General features: G+C 44.4%; 1 protein-coding gene across 1 annotated transcript in view; it reads left to right on the forward strand.

The window, feature by feature from the left end:
- Positions 1-17,951, forward strand: part of PIEZO2 (piezo type mechanosensitive ion channel component 2) — a 1,301,103-nt gene that overhangs the window by 663,823 nt on the left and 619,329 nt on the right. Inside the window, exon 13 of the mRNA XM_029587157.1 lies at positions 2,907-3,143. Within this exon, the coding sequence (XP_029443017.1) occupies positions 2,907-3,143 (237 nt within the window). The remainder of the gene's footprint in view (positions 1-2,906; positions 3,144-17,951) is intronic.

The raw sequence follows: 17,951 nt of genomic DNA on the forward strand, positions 1-17,951 counted from the left end.
TATTCCTGTGAGTACCTCTACGATCCAGTGCTCCTATACCACCTATCAGCAATGGCATCGCTGGACTGCGGGCTACTGACTATCATATCATCTGGGTGAGATTCTACATCCGGGGCTCATTGAACATATTGGCACTTCGCAGACCTCAGTGCCTACCTCCTACATCATCTATTACAGCAGTACAATAAAGCCTCCATCCATTCTGTGTTTGTTCATTACTTCAGCCTATCACTGCAGTTCCCCGCGGGGCTCCTCCCCATGGGCAAAATCATCACTGCAGTGACCAAGAGTCCACAATGCCTCAAACACAACACCTTGATTGACTATACCTGCCTTCTCTGTGTCCTGACCCTTTGAACGACTAAGCTACAGACTTTCTTCTGTCCAGAGTTCTACATTGCTTGCCACAACTTCCACTTGCCACTGGCTCTGATCCTCGCCTGTCAGTGACGCCTCCCCTCGACCTATCCTCTGGACATGGACTTACAAGGCTGAGGCCTTCTTTTGCTTGAGCGCCTCCAGTTACTTATTGTTCCTTTGGCGCCTGAGTTCCAGTACTGAATCCTGTCCAGGATAGGACTATGCCATCTACCGGCATCTCTGGGCTGAATCACCTTCCACATCTAGCTAACCTCGAGATCCACCTACGTCCTGCTGGCCTCTAGGTGAAGCTCCAGCAGCCTCTAGCTTCAGCCCACTCCACCTGCTGATGGTGGGGACCCCTAGGTCCTTGCCTAAGGGTTGCATCAACCCCACCTCAGCCCAAGGGTCCACCTCTGATGCAACATAAATATTTTAAATGAATAAAATAAAAATATGACCTGATTTTTATAGTGATTTGTGTGCATAAAACTCAGTTTTATGTGCATAAGTGGTACTTTGAAAATCAACACAGGTTTAAATGTGCTTTTTTATAAAAATGTTTATTTATAGCAATTTTACAACATTATCACAAGTAAAACTTGTTAACAAAAATGTTGAGATTACCCAGATAAACAAAATCGAAATATATTAAGAAAATTTAAAAAATCACTCAACTTCTAGTCCATGAATTAAAGAAAGAAAAGGAGGAAAAAAGAAGATACAGAGAGAACACTCATTATCAATGTAAAAGAAAAGAAATGGCACTAGTGGAGATCGAGGAACCAATGCTATTATCTCAACCAATCCCATTATCATTTCCTCCTCTATTTACAGTTGGACCATCCAACTTCTTAAATGCTAAAAATTCCAAAAAGGATTTTTTTTTGAGTTGATCTAGTAACATCTGGAAGATTTTAATATGCTGCCCCATTAATTTTTCTGAGGCCTTTTGGAAATATGTCCAAAAGAGTAAGTTCAAATCTTCTTTAAACATGAAAAATGCCAACAACATAGCTCTATCAAATTCTACAGAGTCAATACCTCTAAGAAACTTCCACTGAATTATGGCCATCACTCTAAACTGAAGTTAATCTTCTCTTAGCAGGTAAATAATACACTTTATTTAGTAGCGGGACAGCTTCCATTGGACTAGCCAAGATCTCCGTGAAATATTTTTTTAGAATTTCCACTGATGCAAGCCGAAATGTTCTTGGAAAATTAATAAAGTGTAAATTAAGCTGTCTAATCATATTTTCTAAATACTCTAAAACTTTGAGTCAGAATCTTATCCTGAATCTAAGACACATTAACATCTTTAATTACCTTCATCTCTTCATGTATCTCTATAATTTTCTTATTGGAATCCTTGAAATTCACCTCATGTTTATTAGCCAGAATTTTGACTGACTCTGCCAAAGAAGAAATGTCCTTAGAAGTAGCAGATAATGAATAATCCATCTGAACCATCACAGACTAACAGACTAACACTAGTCTAAATCACTATACGTGATTTAATCAAAGAGGGTAGGGCACTCAATCTTGAATCACTGGGAGAATCATAGAGCCTTCCTATAATTCTGAAGAACCCCAAACTGATTACAGAACAAAATTCGCTCCTCCGGACATCCTGGCAGCCACAAGCTCTCCTGATTCTGCAGTTGCTGCTTTGTGTCCCAGAACTCACTGCACGGCATTATCATATTGCAGTGAGTCTTCCCCAAGACCCAGATATATCACATGAGAAGTGTCCATAAAAATGCGAGCAAAGTACGGTAGGTGTGTAGTGGAATAATGCACCAACTTTTACCCGAATACAGACTGGGTAATTTTCATACTATCCTTTTATCTGGGTAAGTAGCTTTTGAAAATTGTTCTCCCCAAGAAAAGCGAATGAGATTAATTTAAATTTCTGATATCCCCATGAATGCAAGCGAAAGCACTGTTATAAATTTATGAGTATTCAATACTGAGGGGGAAGTAAACAGTGAAAATCAGATGTTTTTAATTTAAAATGTTAGCAATATAGATTGTCTAATAAAAACATTTTAAGAGGGTCATTTTCAAAGACATTTACCCTGGTAAATAGATAGTCTGAAAATTACCTTCAGTTAATTTGGCTGAAAATATACACAGGTTCCATGTATGTATGCTTTTAGCTGGACTGAGGGAGAGGTGTTTTTGGTAGCACTGGGAAAAAAGCGTGTAGATTTTATTTTTAACTCTTCATGCATTATTTTCCATAGAAATTTTATCCATGTGAAAATCACGTGCAAAAATCTGCAGATATTTTATACCCCCTCATAGTTTTCAAAGTGAAAATTACCGGTTGGTACCTGCAAATTTTGCTCCTAATGGATAGTTTGAAAATTGTCCCCTGAATACTTACATAGGATAAGGTCTTCATAACAACACAGCTGAGATTTACATGCAAGAAATGATTTCTGCCAAATGCAATGTCTGATTTATTAAAATCTTCAGCACAATTTATAATTTGTTGCTGGACAGAGACTACTCTACACTCTCGAATTGTCATCCCCTTTCAGGCTTGGAGCATCACGTATCACAGCTGGTTAACCTTTGTGTTATTGATCTGGTCCTGTGCTCTGTGGATGATTCGAGACAGAAGAAAGTATGCCATGGTTAGCTCACCTTTTATGGTAGCTTATGGAAATTTGCTACTAACGTTGCAATACATCTGGAGTATCGATCTCAACAATCGTGAACGTCCAAACATTTCTGGATTCCTAGAAAAGAAGGATCCTGAGGAACTAGCATCAAAGGTTTGTCTCAGTGAAGTTCTGTTTGCCTTTGTATCTAAATAATCAATAATTGCTTTGCAAAACTACACCTCTATTAAATACAGACATACTCATGCAGACCTTAAAGGTATAGTACTTCAATTTTATAAGTAAATCAATAAATAAGGCATTTCAAATAATTGTGCAAGCCAACATTTCAATGTAGTTAACCAAAGGTTTGTTATGCAAACAAACTCATATTAGTGTGACATGATAATGCCTTTAGAGGGAAAGAAAGATATATATAAAGTTATTTGCTCCATTTTTTTGCAGAGTTCCTGAAGCTGAGCTACAGTTAGACTCTCTTAAGGAAAGTCTCACTAAATATAGGCCTAGTAGGATGAAGAAGTGGAATTAAAGAATGATCTGAGAGGGAAGAAAAGAAATACATTTTGGGGTGAATTTTGAAAGCCCTACATGCACCAAAGCTGGGAGATATGCGCAAACGTTGGGCCAGTGGACTGCATGGATTTTAAAAGGCGTCCGCGTATGTACGTATCTCTCAGTATGCGCACAAATAAGAAGTTGAAAAAAGGGGCGGGGTGTGGGCATGGTCTGGGTGGGGCATGGGAGGGACATGGGTGTTCTGGGACTTTAACATGAAATATGCGTGTTGGGGTCCCCTGCTGAGTAACTTTACTACTGCCATGGATAGTAATCAAATAAAAAGTAATACAATTTCAAAAATAGACTAGTCAGCGGAGTTTAAGGGCTGGTGCTAACAGGGCAAAAGGGAGGCTATTTAACAAGGAAGTCCTATCCATTACCTGGGTGAACTGGGAGCGAACTGGGAAAACTGGTAATTGAGTCAGTGCGTGTCCCTTATAAAATTCCCCCCACTTAGGGGCGGATTTTCAGAGCCCTGCTCGTGTAAATCCGCCCAAAACCGGGCGGATTTACGCGAGCAGGGCCCTGCGCGCCGGTGAGCCTATTTTACATAGGCTCACTGGCGCGCGCAGAACCCCAGGACTCGCGTAAGTCCCGGGGTTTTCGGAGTGGGCGTGTCGGGAGGCGTGTCGGGGGCGGGGCCGGAGCGTGCGGCGTTGCGGGGGCGTGTCGGCAGCGTTTTGGGGGCGGGTACGGGGGCGTGGCTACGGCTCGGGGCGGTCCGGGGGCGCGGCCGCGCCCTCCGTACCCGCCCCCAGGTCGCGGCCCGGCGCGCAGGAGTCCCGCTCGCGCGCGGGGATTTACGCCTCCCTCTGGGAGGCGTAAATCCCCCGACAAAGGTAGGATGGGGGTTTAGACAGGGCCGGGCGGGTGGGTTAGGTAGGGGAAGGGAGGGGAAGGTGAGGGGAGGGCAAAGGAAAGTTCCCTTCTAGGCCGCTCCGATTTCGGAGCGGCCTAGGAGGGAACGGGGGTAGGCTGCGCGGCTCGGCGCGCGCAGGCTATACGAAATCGATAGCCTTGCGCGCGCCGATCCAGGATTTTAGCCGATACGCGCGACTACGCGCGTATCTACTAAAATCCAGCGTACTTTTGTTTGCGCCTGGAGCGCAAACAAAAGTAGGCTATTCGCGCTCGTCTGAAAATCTACCCCTTAATGCGGTAGAGGCGGCATTTGTGCATACATGTGCACATCCATATAAAACTGTGCACACATGTACATGCATATAGCCTATTTTTTTTTACCATGTGCGCATATACATGTGTATGTTATAAATAGCCAATCTTTTGGCACAAGCCAGCATACACCTTGGTTTAATAAAGGCTTCGGACACCTTGCCGGTTGTCTTTTTGAAGGTAGTGGTTCTAAATTATTGTAAGTACAGTCCCAGAAGAGAGACATATTTAAATCCATTCAATGAAAGCTGCAGATGTTTTTGCTGGTTGCTGTGCTGTGGGCAGAGAAATGGAATAGCTGGACAATGTGGCTCTGAAGGTGGAATAGAGATGTGGTGGTTTGCGATGAATGCGGTTTTAGATTTCCAAGATTAATCTGACCCCCTGATGCAGGCAATTCTTGCTGAAACGCTGCAGTGTAGGGGTATATAAAACTGGAATATATAAGATTTCTAATGTGACCATAGAGAAGAGCTGCTTTTAGATAAGATATCTTTTCCATAAGAACTACTGCAGCCACAATCAAGATTAAGAGAAAAGAGATACAAAAATGTCTCAGATTCTATAAACAACAGAGATGTGAATCGGAACTGGAATCGGTTCGGATTCCGGTTCCGTTTCACATGTGGGTTTTTTCCATCGGGCCCGATCGCGGTTTTGTTTATTGGCTGCACCCGAGCCGATAAACAAAAAACCCACCCCGACCCTTTAAAACTAATCCCTTTGCTTCCCCCACCCTCCTGACCCCCCAAAAAACATTTTACAGGTACCTGGTGGTCCAGTGGGGGTCCCAGGAGTGATCTCCCGCTCTCGGGCCGTCGGCTGCCACTAATAAAATGGCGCTGTTGGCCTTTGCCCTTACCATGTGACAGGGTATCCGTGCCATTGGCCGACCCCTGTCATATGGAGGGAGCACTGGATGGCCGGCGCCATCTTTAAAAACGGCGCGGGTCATCCAGTGCTCCTTCCATGTGACAGGGGCCGGCCAATGGCACGGATACCCTGTCACATGGTAAGGGCAAAGGGCCCTCGGCGCTATTTTGATTAGTGGCAGCCGACGGCCCAGGAGCGGGAGATCGCTCCCGGGACCCCCACTGGACCACCATGTACCTGTAAAATGTTTTGGGGGGGGGGGGGGGTCGGGAGGGTGGGGGAAGCAAAGGGATTAGTTTTAAAGGGTTGGGGTGGGTTTAGGGGTTATTTTTGTGTGCCGTTTTTCCCGCCCTCCCCCAAAACGATAAGAGAACCCCCACGATCTATATCGTGGGGTTTTCCTATCGTTTTCCTATCGATTTCTGACGATTTTGAAAATATCGATGATATTTTCAATCGTCCGAAGCCCGATTCACATCCCTAATAAACAAAACATCCTAGATTCTTTTACTGGTCTTGCCTTTAACTGTACCAAAAAGTAGAGGACACTGAACAAAATTTGTGAAAATTAGATTCATTAATGGCTGATCTCTGTCAGTGTTAGGAGTTAGACTGCGCAGTTAGCAATCTATTAAGGAGTTAGACTGCAGAGATGCAATCTGTTATGGTTGGAGTGCTGAGAATAGCAATCCATTAGGGATGTCATGCTAGGAGGAGCAATCTGTAGAGGAATCTGTTGTTGGAGTTGCTAGGGGCATAGCAATCTGATTGATGGACTGCTGGGTAGCAGTCTATTAGGGATGTGAATCGTGTCCTCGATCGTCTTAACGATCGATTTCGGCTGGGAGGGGGAGGGAATCGTATTGTTGCCGTTTGGGGGGGTAAAATATCGTGAAAAATCGTGAAAATCATTAAAAAATCGAAAAACCGGCACATTAAAACCCCCTAAAACCCACCCCCGACCCTTTAAATTAAATCCCCCACCCCCAAATAACTTAAATAACCTGCGGGTCCAGCGGCGGTCCGGAACGGCAGCGGTCCGGAACGGGCTCCTGCTCCTGCATCTTGTCGTCTTCGGCCGGCGCCATTTTCCAAAATGGCGCCGAAAATGGCGGCGGCCATAGACGAAAAAGATTGGACGGCAGGAGGTCCTTCCGGACCCCCGCTGGACTTTTGGCAAGTCTCGTGGGGGTCAGGAGGCCCCCCACAAGCTGGCCAAAAGTTCCTGGAGGTCCAGCGGGGGTCAGGGAGCGATTTCCCGCCGCGAATCGTTTTCGTACGGAAAATGGCGCCGGCAGGAGATCGACTGCAGGAGGTCGTTCAGCGAGGGTTCCGGCGCCTCGCTGAACGACCTCCTGCAGTCGATCTCCTGCCGGCGCCATTTTCCGTACGAAAACGATTCGCGGCGGGAAATCGCTCCCTGACCCCCGCTGGACCTCCAGGAACTTTTGGCCAGCTTGTGGGGGGCCTCCTGACCCCCACGAGACTTGCCAAAAGTCCAGCGGGGGTCCGGAAGGACCTCCTGCCGTCCAATCTTTTTCGTCTATGGCCGCCGCCATTTTCGGCGCCATTTTGGAAAATGGCGCCGGCCGAAGACGACAAGATGCAGGAGCAGGAGCCCATTCCGGACCGCTGCCGTTCCGGACCGCCGCTGGACCCGCAGGTTATTTAAGTTATTTGGAGGGGGTTCGGGAGGGTGGGGGATTTAATTTAAAGGGTCGGGGGTGGGTTTTAGGGGGTTTTAGTGTGCCGGCTCACGATTCTAACGATTTATAACGATAAATCGTTAGAATCTGTATTGTATTGTGTTCCATAACGGTTTAAGACGATATTAAAATTATCGGACGATAATTTTAATCGTCCTAAAACGATTCACATCCCTACAGTCTATACTATCATCTTGCTGGAGATAGCAAGCTGCTAGTATTGAAGATAGTTGTGGGTGGATCCTTGGGCCAGTGGCAGATGACCACACCCCTGGGAGAAGACTCCGAGAGGTGCCACCGGCTAGGCTCGGAGTATGGAGACAGACACACAATAGTTTTTTTATTAAACTGGTTTAGAGAACCACCAGAGGTGGCAGTAGTGAGCTGAAGTGCCCGGCTGGGCTGCAGTCCCTCAGATACTGGAACAACAATCGCTGGATGGCTGAGCTGTTGAGAACTGTAGATAGTGAGTAGGCAGGGTAAGCAGAGTTCATGAACAGAACTTAGAAGAACACACTCTCACAATGATCCCAGCGAAGCTCAGGAGCTGGAAAGAATTAGGCCCTCGAGGAGCGAGTACCTGGTTCCAGGGAAAGCTCTGAGAGAGAGGTGGTAACTCACAAATGTAGCAGGTAGCGAATACTTCAAGGCAGAAGAGAAGCAGCAGGTAGTCCAGGAACATAGGCCCTCGAGGAGCGAGTACCGGTTCCATCTGTAACCTGAAACAAAGAGAGAGCAAGGCCCCCGAGGAGCGGGTACCTCTGTTAAGTCCGAGGAGGCAGAGTAGCTAGGTATCAATCCTTACCCCGTAGGTAAACCTTTGCTAACTCCATTAGCTAGCATTTCACAGATCTTTAAATATCAGCAGCGGATGATGTCATCTCAGGGGGACGCCCTTGTGAACACTGAGCAAAATTTATACCTTTGAAGGAGCAATTGCAACATCCCATTGAAAACACTTGTTAAAAACTGTGTTAAAAAGAAGAGAATATCATATAACATTCGTTCTTCACCATTGAAAGAAAATTTCCCTGTGACTCTGTTCTAATCTTGCATGATACAGGTTTGCAGGGTTATGATTGGTTTTATGAGAATTTGATTGATGTGACTGTGTTTTAGTACATTTTTGTATAAATTCAACAAGTTTTATAGAATTGTGCACTCTGTGGAAATTTAATGCAATAATGTGCAGAGATTTAATATAGGAATGTGCTCTTAATATAAATGATTTAATGTAAGATAAATTACTGATGCTTTTCAAATACAAAGTGTTTTTGTAATAAAAATGGTTAAAATTGCTATTTAAAGTTAATTATAAAAATGTGAAAAAGTTAATGTGGGGCTATCCTGTTTGTTTGGAATTTATTTAAACAATTTGTTAAACCTGGAAAAATGTCAGCATCATCAAATCGTGTATGAAACCCTTTTTAAAGGAAATTCACAAAATGGAATGAGATTTTGTCACAGCCATGCCTAATTAGTCAAATTTTCTGAATCCACTTCAGATTCTTTTCAGGATTCTTTCGAATTTTCCTAGATCTGGTGGGGAAATTTTGATATATTTCCTCAACGGATCTGAATGAAATCCCAAAATTCTGTCAAACCAGGGTGAATCCAACTGATTTGATTTGAACTCTGAATTTTTCAGACTTATCTAGAGAAAGGCATTGAAATTTAGACACCTTAAAGTAAGGCTTCCCAAGCCTATCCCGGGGACCCAATAGCCAGTCAGGTTTTCAGGATATCTGCACTGAATATGATTGAGATAAATTTACATGCAAGGGAGACTCAGTATATTTAAATTTATCTCATGCATATTCATTGTGCATATCCTGAAAACCTGACTGGCTATGGGGTCCCCAGGAGAGGTTTGGGAAGCTCTGCCTTAAATAGAAATGAGTAATGAATTGTTTTGGAACCCACACTGACATTTTATCCCTTGGGATCCTTTTTTTTTGTATTATTTCCAATACTATATTTAGAATTTATGACATTTTTGTAATTAATGGGATTATAATACTTTAAAACCAATCATATGTGCAAATATTTCCAATAAGTCTCTCTTATTCTCCACATTCTTCCTAGGCTCTGAGTTGAATGATATCTTCCCTGTTTTGGTAGAGATGCAGGGGTATCTGGACACAGACCTCATCTCCTGGGTCAGATGTTGACAGATTAGGCTTTCTGAAAGCTAAACATTTTATTAAGAATAAGGGATTAAAAATTATAATATAGGAATAGGAAAGTAATGTGATATGTAGGCCAGATGGGACTTTTCTACATACTCTGTTTTCTGTACCATTCCTGATGCTCTATATCTGTCCACTCTTAAAGAATAATTTTCAAAGATCTCTGTGTGGCCCTATATAAAGTATGTGTGTATATGCACGTGTAGTGGTCTACTATAGTATTTTATAATCTGCATGTATCTGGTCTACACAGATTGTAAAATATGCATATATCCACTCCCAACATACGCGCATATGTTTCAGTATGCTTGAATGTTTGCAATGCATTCAAAGCACATACTTTACCAATTTTACAAACAAATGCATGTATGTTTTATGCGTGAAAAAAATATAACTTGTATGTGTACCTGCACATGTTGTTGTTTTATAAGAGCTTTATGGAAATGCATCATTCAACTTTTTGGAATAGCTCCCCTATGAGGAAAGACTAAAGAGGTTAGGACTTTTCAGCTTGGAGAAGAGATGGCTGAGGGGGGGATATGATAGAGGTGTCTAAAATCATGAGAGGTCTAGAACAGGTTAATGTGAATCAGTTATTTACTCTTTCGGATAATAGAAAGACTAAGGGGTACTCCATGAAGTTAGCATGTGGCACATTTAAAACTAATCGGAGAAAGTTCTTTTTTACTCAACGCACAATTAAACTCTGGAATTTGTTGCCAGAGGATGTGGTTAGTGCAGTTAGTGTAGCTGTGTTTAAAAAAGGATTGGATATGTTCTTGGAGGAGAAGTCCATTACCTGCTATTAATTAAGTTGACTTAGAAAATAGCCACTGCTATTACTAGCAACAGTAGCATGGAATAGACTTAGTTTTTGGGTACTTGCCAGGTACATATGGCCTGGATTGGCTACTGTTGGAAACAGGAAACTGGGCTTGATGGACCCTTGGTCTGACCCAGAATGGCATGTTCTTATGTTCTTACATCTGCTAATTAACTTGCACAACTGATATTGGACTCGTCTGTAGGTATATGTTAAAATATGTGTATATACTTGAAACCACAGTTTTCCAATACTTCCATTAGTTTGCCTAGTCCATCTCCAGTTCACTGAGACCTTCCTAACACTACTTACTGAACTTTCCACATTTCACCCATACCTCTCACCCAGAAATAGCAATCAAGTCTGATATCAGTTGTGCTAGTTAATTAGCAGGTGTAAAATTGCACAAATAAGTTGCCTGATGTATTTACATGAATTGTTATGATTGGCCTTCCTGTTTGAGAAGGCCTTGCATTCTGTTAGGGAATGCTAGGAGAGCGATCCCATCCTGAGGGGATTGTGGGCCCTTGGGCCCCGGCACGACCCCAGAGAAGTCCAAGGCAGCACCGAGGGTGGCGAGGCATGTCCCAGCATGGGTTGAGATGGACGGTCTGACCCTCTGCCGGACCTGCATGCCTCTGGAGCCAACACAAGGTGTTGGTTATTGAACAGTCCTCCGACCGTTCCCAATCCTTTTGGACCTGCCACAAGGAATGACAAGAAGCAGCAGGCCGGACAATGGACGAGGGCAGATGAAGGCTCTGAAACATAGAGACTCTAGACGTAGACTCAGGAACGAGGTACTTGGGTGCGCAGATGACTCAGAAACGAGGTATTTGGGTGCACAGACGAAGACTCAGGAACGAGGTACTGCAGGCAAGGTATTCAGAAGCAGGATCAAGTACTGGGTTGAGACTGCGACGCAGCACGCCCTACACAGCCACTACCCATGGGCTGTTTGCGGACCACGTGTGCATACGAAGCAGGCTCTAGATGAGAAGTGCAATAGATAAAGCTGGAACATGGCGAAGATTCGGTAGAAGCCTGTACCAAGGCGCGTCCTACACAGCCCATCCTAGACTGGTCGCGGACCATACTGGAATGGCACAGGTTCAGTCAGAGTCTTAGGCATGGACGGACGCAGTGCAAGGAACTCCGAAGACCGGGACAGAAGCAAGTAAGGATTCTAAGACAACTCAGGACTGAAGCGGAAGTCTTCCGGAGGCTAGTACTTGCGCAGGTGAAGATGGCCTTGTACCACGAGTGCCCTACACAGCCACTACCCATGGGCTAGTCATGGACCACAGCATGATACGCCAGAAAGGAGGCAACGAGGAACCTGGGGTACAGGACATCAGGAACAGGCAAGGAACATCAGGACTGGATCACAGACATCAGGAACAGGCAAGGAACATCAGGACTGGATCACAGACATCAGGAACAGGCGAGGAACATCAGGACTGGATCACAGACATCAGGAACAGGCAACGGACATCAAGACGAGACATGAGCTCCAACGAAGGCCTGAAGGAGCGCTGGTAGGCAAGACATCCAGGAGCATGTAACTCCAATGCAAGGCAAAGCAGAACTGAAAGCAAAGTCATTTTATAGTGCAGGAAGCAGGCAACTCCCTGGGAGGAGTTTAGATGGGCCACACCTGGCTGGCCCTCTAACTAAAGCGAAGAGCTGTGGGCCAGCCCCTTAGGAAGAAGGGGCGAGGCCCAAACCAGAAAGTCCAGGAGGAAGCAGGGCAGGCCTCAGGCAGGCCCAGATGGCAAGGAAGGCCTCCCAGGCCATGGAGCAAAACCGGGATAGACTGTCCAGGCAAGGCCCTGGTGCAGCCTACAGAAAAAGGTGAGAGGCCTCCTGTGGCACAGCTACAGGAAGAATTGTAACATAAATCTCTTATAAAATAGCAACTTGTGTGTGTACCTTTTGGTCCTGGCCCAGAATGTCTCTAGACCATCCTTTTTTTGCACAGGTAAATGTGCACATGAAACCAAAACATATACACATATTTTTGATGTTTATAATAAAGCATGTACATGAATGCAAGCTTCTTAAAGTGTGTATATGCTATTTATATGCTCATAAATCCTTTGAAAATTAACTCATTAGGTTGTAATTGTTTATTGTAAAGGTCTTTTAGATCACTAATACAAATTAATAATCCATTCTAAATTGTTGGATATTTAGAAATCCTCCTAACAGGATAACCTTTACATAACTATTAATTTATACAGCCTGTCTGCCTCAAGCTGTGCCGGAACATTGGGCTATTTATCAGATACAGCCCTTTCTCACAGGACAAGCAGGATGGTAGTCCTGGTTGACATCATCAGGATGGAGCCCAATCACAGAAAACTTTTGTCAAAGTTTCTAGAACTTTGACTGGCACCTACTGGGCATGCTCAGCAGTGCACTGACCCTGCAATCAGCAGGGGTCCCCCTTCTGTCTTCTTTTTTCCATGCAGCAGTAGCCACGCGGGTTAAGGAGCTCTTCAGAGATTCCTGACAGGAATTTTCCTCACAGAACTTTGTTTAAAAATTTTCAAAAAATTTTACCTCACAGGGGTCCCCGTATATGTATTATCGCTCTGCAATCGAACGGTAAGTTTTTTGCCCATTTGCAGTCGATTCCCATCAAGCTTCTCTCTCGAGGCTTACCAGCCATCGACCGAACCGGGACTAAATTTTGTCGAGGCCATGGTGTCGGGTTTTCGTCTGTGTCCCAACTGCACTCGAACGATGTCCATCACTGACCCTCACACGGTCTGTGTGATGTGCTTGGGGTCCGGCCACAATGTCCTAACCTGCACCAAATGTGCCCAAATGACACTGAAGGGTTGCAAGGCTAGGCTTGATAAGATGGGTCTTCTCTTTAGGCCTAAAACCCCGACTCCATCGATTGCTTCAATGCCCTCTGAGCCAGTGCCATCCACGTCATGCCAGCACCGGGAAACCGCTGCTATTCATCCGGCGTTGACAACTCCGCGGATGTCGACCCCCCTCTGTTCCACCTCAGGAAAAACATCAAGGGGAACATCAAGAAAAGCATCGACACTGCCACCGGAAGCCTCAGACCACCGACGCAAGCAAGCCCCTCGCATCAACGTCATCTGAGCCACCGTTGAAAAAGCTTCGTACAGAAAAGGCCTCATCCTCTTCGGTATCAGGCTCACTGAGGCGTTCCCCACCGGGACAGGTGCTGGGATCCGAGATTCCACCTTCACCGGTGGTCCCTCTGGTTACACCAGCAATGCCTCCTACTCCAGAACCGAGTATTCATGCACCAGGTTTCCATGAGGAATTGGATCGGATGATCCAAGAGGCCATCGGCAAAGCACTCTGAGGATTTCAATCATCACCGATGTAGTTTACGGTTCCTCCTCAGGCCATCGACCCGATACCCACAGCCCTTGCACTGCTTTTGGCAAGGATGGAAAGATTGATCGGTGCCTTTCCACCGATGGACCCGATGGAACCAATGAACCCCATGGATCCGATACCTTCCATGTCATCGGGTGAAGAACTAGAAGAAACACCAACATCCATTCCACCTTCAAGAGTGCTGCCACCGACACAACCATCGATGTCACTCATTCCATCAGTGCCGCTTGCGATACCATCGGTATCACCATCGATGCCTTCCATGCCTCCATTGATGCCTTTGGTTCCGCCTTTTTTTTAAATTATTATTTCTTTATTAGTTTTAAAATAATTAACATGAATAATGCAGCCAATCCCTGAACAATCACACAATTTGACAACTGGTGAAACAGTAAATACCGAAACAGACAGTGGTAGTTCCCCTCCCCCTCCCCCCTCCCGTCTCTCCAATGATTCTCGTTATTCAGCAATTTTGAGTCAGTCTGATCCCTGGGATCCAGTCATCGAAGGTCGAGAAGAATCCACATATGTCAGATTTATACATTTATTTATAAGGTCTTTCGTGGAATTGGGGAGTATCGCCCAATAGCTGCTCCATATATCGGAGCATTGGTGCTGGGCTTTTAGTGACTGAGTTTTAGCTGATATATGTTCATACAGAAATAAAGTATGTACACGTGCCTTCCAATGTTCTAACTTCGGCCGGTCTGAGGATATCAATTGCGTCGTAAGCACTTGAAGCGCTACCGTCTAAACTTTTTCCAGGAACAGCCTGTCTGGTACCATAAGAGTCGCCATCGTGGGACCGACAATCTGAAACAGACAAAATTTCAGGTCTCTGGGCATCCGCTTTTGTAAGGTCTTTTCTAAGTCCGACAGAACTTCATCCCAATATTGTCTTATCATAGTACATTCCCATACACTATGAAAAAAAGTTCCCTTTTCAGTGTGATATTTCAAACAACGATCCGAGTCACACAGTTTAGCTGCATAGATGCAAACTCGTGGCTTATACATACAATGAATCATTTTAAACCCAACTTCTTTTAACAATACATTTTCTGAGACAGTAATACATCGCTTAATAACTCGGGATATCTCCGCATTAGTTAATGTAAGACCTGCTTGCTTTATCCACTTATTTTATATAGTAATTATTACACTGTTAATGGGTAAGCGTTTCAGCTCTGCAGAGAATCGAGAACAGGAATTGAATTGGACTTAGCTCCCTTGGGTTGTAAAATCCCCCTCAAACTATCATATTTTGAGTAATCCTGTTCGTATATCAAGATTGATTGAGCATAGTGTCTAGCCTGCAAATAAGCATACAAATATGTGACCGGTAACTCGTACTGTGTTTGTAGGTCAGAAAAGCTTTTCATAACAGTGGAGCCATTCTCAAGGAGATGCTGAACTCACCTTAGCCCTTTATGAGCCCACCTGTTAAAAAATATTGAGTCTAGGCCTCCTATGAATTGGGGATTACCTCCTAATGTAAGGAAAGGAGTGAGCGTTCCCTTCATTTGTAGTTTCCCCCTACAAAGAAAGGACCATGCCCTTCTCCCCGAGGTTATAAGAAGAGTACGCCTAAATCTATGAGGGATTTTGCCTTCTGGGATTTGTATCATGTTTTCTGGTCTATAGGGATGCATCCATTCCAAAATAAAATCAAGGGGGTACAGAAATGTGTATCATTAACCCAATCGTATATATGCCTAAGTACACATGCAAGATTGTATTCCCGTCAGCTTGGGCACGAGCCCCCCCTGTAATCTATCTGTCATCAAGGAAGAGAGAGGTAATCTAGCTTTTCGTTTGCCCCTTAGAAAGGTACGGATCGCTCGGTTGATCCTTGTAATGTCCGGTGTTGATAACCAAATCGGGATTTGCTGCATCACGTAAAGCCAGCGGGGTAGCTCCAGCATTTTAAGTAAAAAATATTCTACCAGTTAATGATAACGGTAAGGAAACCCACGCCTGTAATTTTTGCTCCATAGCTTTAAGTAAATGCGCTACATTAACTTTATACAATGTGGATATGTCCTTAGGGATGCGTACTCCTAGATAATGCATTTCTGTGGCTACCCATCTTAAAGGAAATCTTCCCTTCCAATCCCTCTGTAAGGAAGGACTCAATGCTAATGCTTCTGACTTCTCTGTATTAATCTGTAATCCTGCAAATGCCCCAAATTGGGTTTGGTGGCGGAGAACTATAGGTAAGGATTGTTGAGGGTCTAATAAAAATACCAGGACATCGTCAGCGAACGCTGAAACTTTAAAGCGTTGTTTTCCCCAGGTAAACCCATGAATCAAGGTATCTTCCTCCAATTTGTGTGAAAGGGGGTCTATAGAGAGAATGTATAATAACGGGGAAAGAGGCCACCCCTGTCTAGTTCCCCGGAACAAGGAGAAATCCTCTGACACCTGACCATTTGCCAAGATCGCCGATTTAGGGCTATGATAGAGCATGGAACTATTCAGAAGAATCTCTCCATGAAAGCCAAATCGTTCCAGGACCGAAAATAAGTACGGCCAGGAGACTCTGTCAAATGCCTTTTCCGAGTCAAAGGCCACCACCATAGCCTCTATACCGGACCGTTGGCATTCCTCCATGTATATAATCAATTTGGTCATGTTGGAGCTGATAGCCCTCCCTTTGACAAAACCAACTTGAGTTCCCGTTATAATGTCAGGAAATACCCTCCCTAGTCGGTCTGCTAAACTTTTTGCAAATAATTTTGCTTCGAAATTGAGCAGCAATATCGGTCTATAAGCTGCTGAGGATGATAAATCTTTACCAGGCTTTTCTAAGACAGTGATATAAGCCCTTGTTACAGCTTCCGGGAACCTGCATTGTCGTTGTGCCTCCTGGAAGAAACGGAGTAAATCCTCTGAGGCCTGATTTATCAGAATTTTGTAATATTCTGCACTCATGCCATCCGGCCCTGGTGCTTTATTTCGTTTGCTGCCCTTAATAATGGAGAGGATCTCAATAAGCGTGAACGGAGCGTTCAACCTTTCCAACTGTTCTTGTGTAATAGAAGGAATGTGGAGATCTTTGAAAAATTCTTCCTCCTGCTTAGTCCCCCCCAGTCTGTCATCTGTATATAGGGATTGATAGAACTTTCGAAACTCAGCACAAATGTCCTTACTATTTATGATGGGCCTACCTTGGGGATCCTTCAATTTATCAATATATGTTTTCCCTCTTTGCAACTTTACCATGTTAGCTAATAGCCTTCCCGCCTTATTTCCAAAGCGGAAAAGCTTGTGTGCGCCCGTCTGCAAAGCCTGCTGAGCCCGTGTATGTAAGAGTGAGTTTAAGGTCCACAGTAGTTCCCTATATATCCTTTGATTATGGCTCGAATTACAGTGGGGAAGCCATATTTTCGCTTGGCCTAATTGAGCTTCTAATTCAATAATATTTGTATGCATAGATTTGGACTGTGCGATTAAATATGAAGTGATTTCCCCTCTCATGACCACTTTACTGGTCTCTCAGTATAACTGTGGATCAGCTTTATGTTGTTGATTATGGCTTTCAAATTCTTGCCATCTGTCCTGTAGAAATGCCATAAAATGCTTATCCCCTGACAAGTGGCTCAGGAATTTCCACAGAGTTGGCGAGTGTGCATCCAACTCCATCTTAACATCTACCCATATCGGGGCATGGTCTGAGATTTGGATAGTCCCAATTACTGCCTGTTTTATTCTAGGGAATAGTCTTTCTGCCACCAAAATGTAGTCTATCCGTGACATGGTTGCATGCGCCCAGGAGACATGTGTATAGTCACGCTCAGTGGGGTGTAGTCGTCTCCATATGTCTACCAGATGTATTTCCCTACATAGAAAAGCAATTCCCCGCTCTTGTGAGCCCCCAATCCCAGAAGAGACTTGTGATTTATCCTGGCTCGGTTCATGTACACAATTAAAATCCCCTAGTAAAATGAGTGTGTATAGGCATTGGGTGCATATCCGGAACAGAGGGTAACCTCTTTGCCCTGTAATCTACCTATAAGAATGAGAATTCTTCCCTCCGAGTTGGAGAGCTGTTGGCTCAATTCAAAACGGAGTCGTTTATGAATGAGAATTGCAATACCTGCCTTCCTTCCTACTGCCGGATTATAAAAGCATGTCCCCACCCAGCTTCGTTTAAGTTTCTGACTTTCCCCTATAGAAAGATGTGTCTCTTGCATCCCCACCACATCAGCATGACATCTTTGTAATGTGCTCAGGATTTTTTGTCTCT

Source organism: Rhinatrema bivittatum, chromosome 2 (genome assembly GCF_901001135.1).
Source record: "Rhinatrema bivittatum chromosome 2, aRhiBiv1.1, whole genome shotgun sequence".
NCBI classification, from domain to species: Eukaryota; Metazoa; Chordata; class Amphibia; order Gymnophiona; family Rhinatrematidae; genus Rhinatrema; species Rhinatrema bivittatum.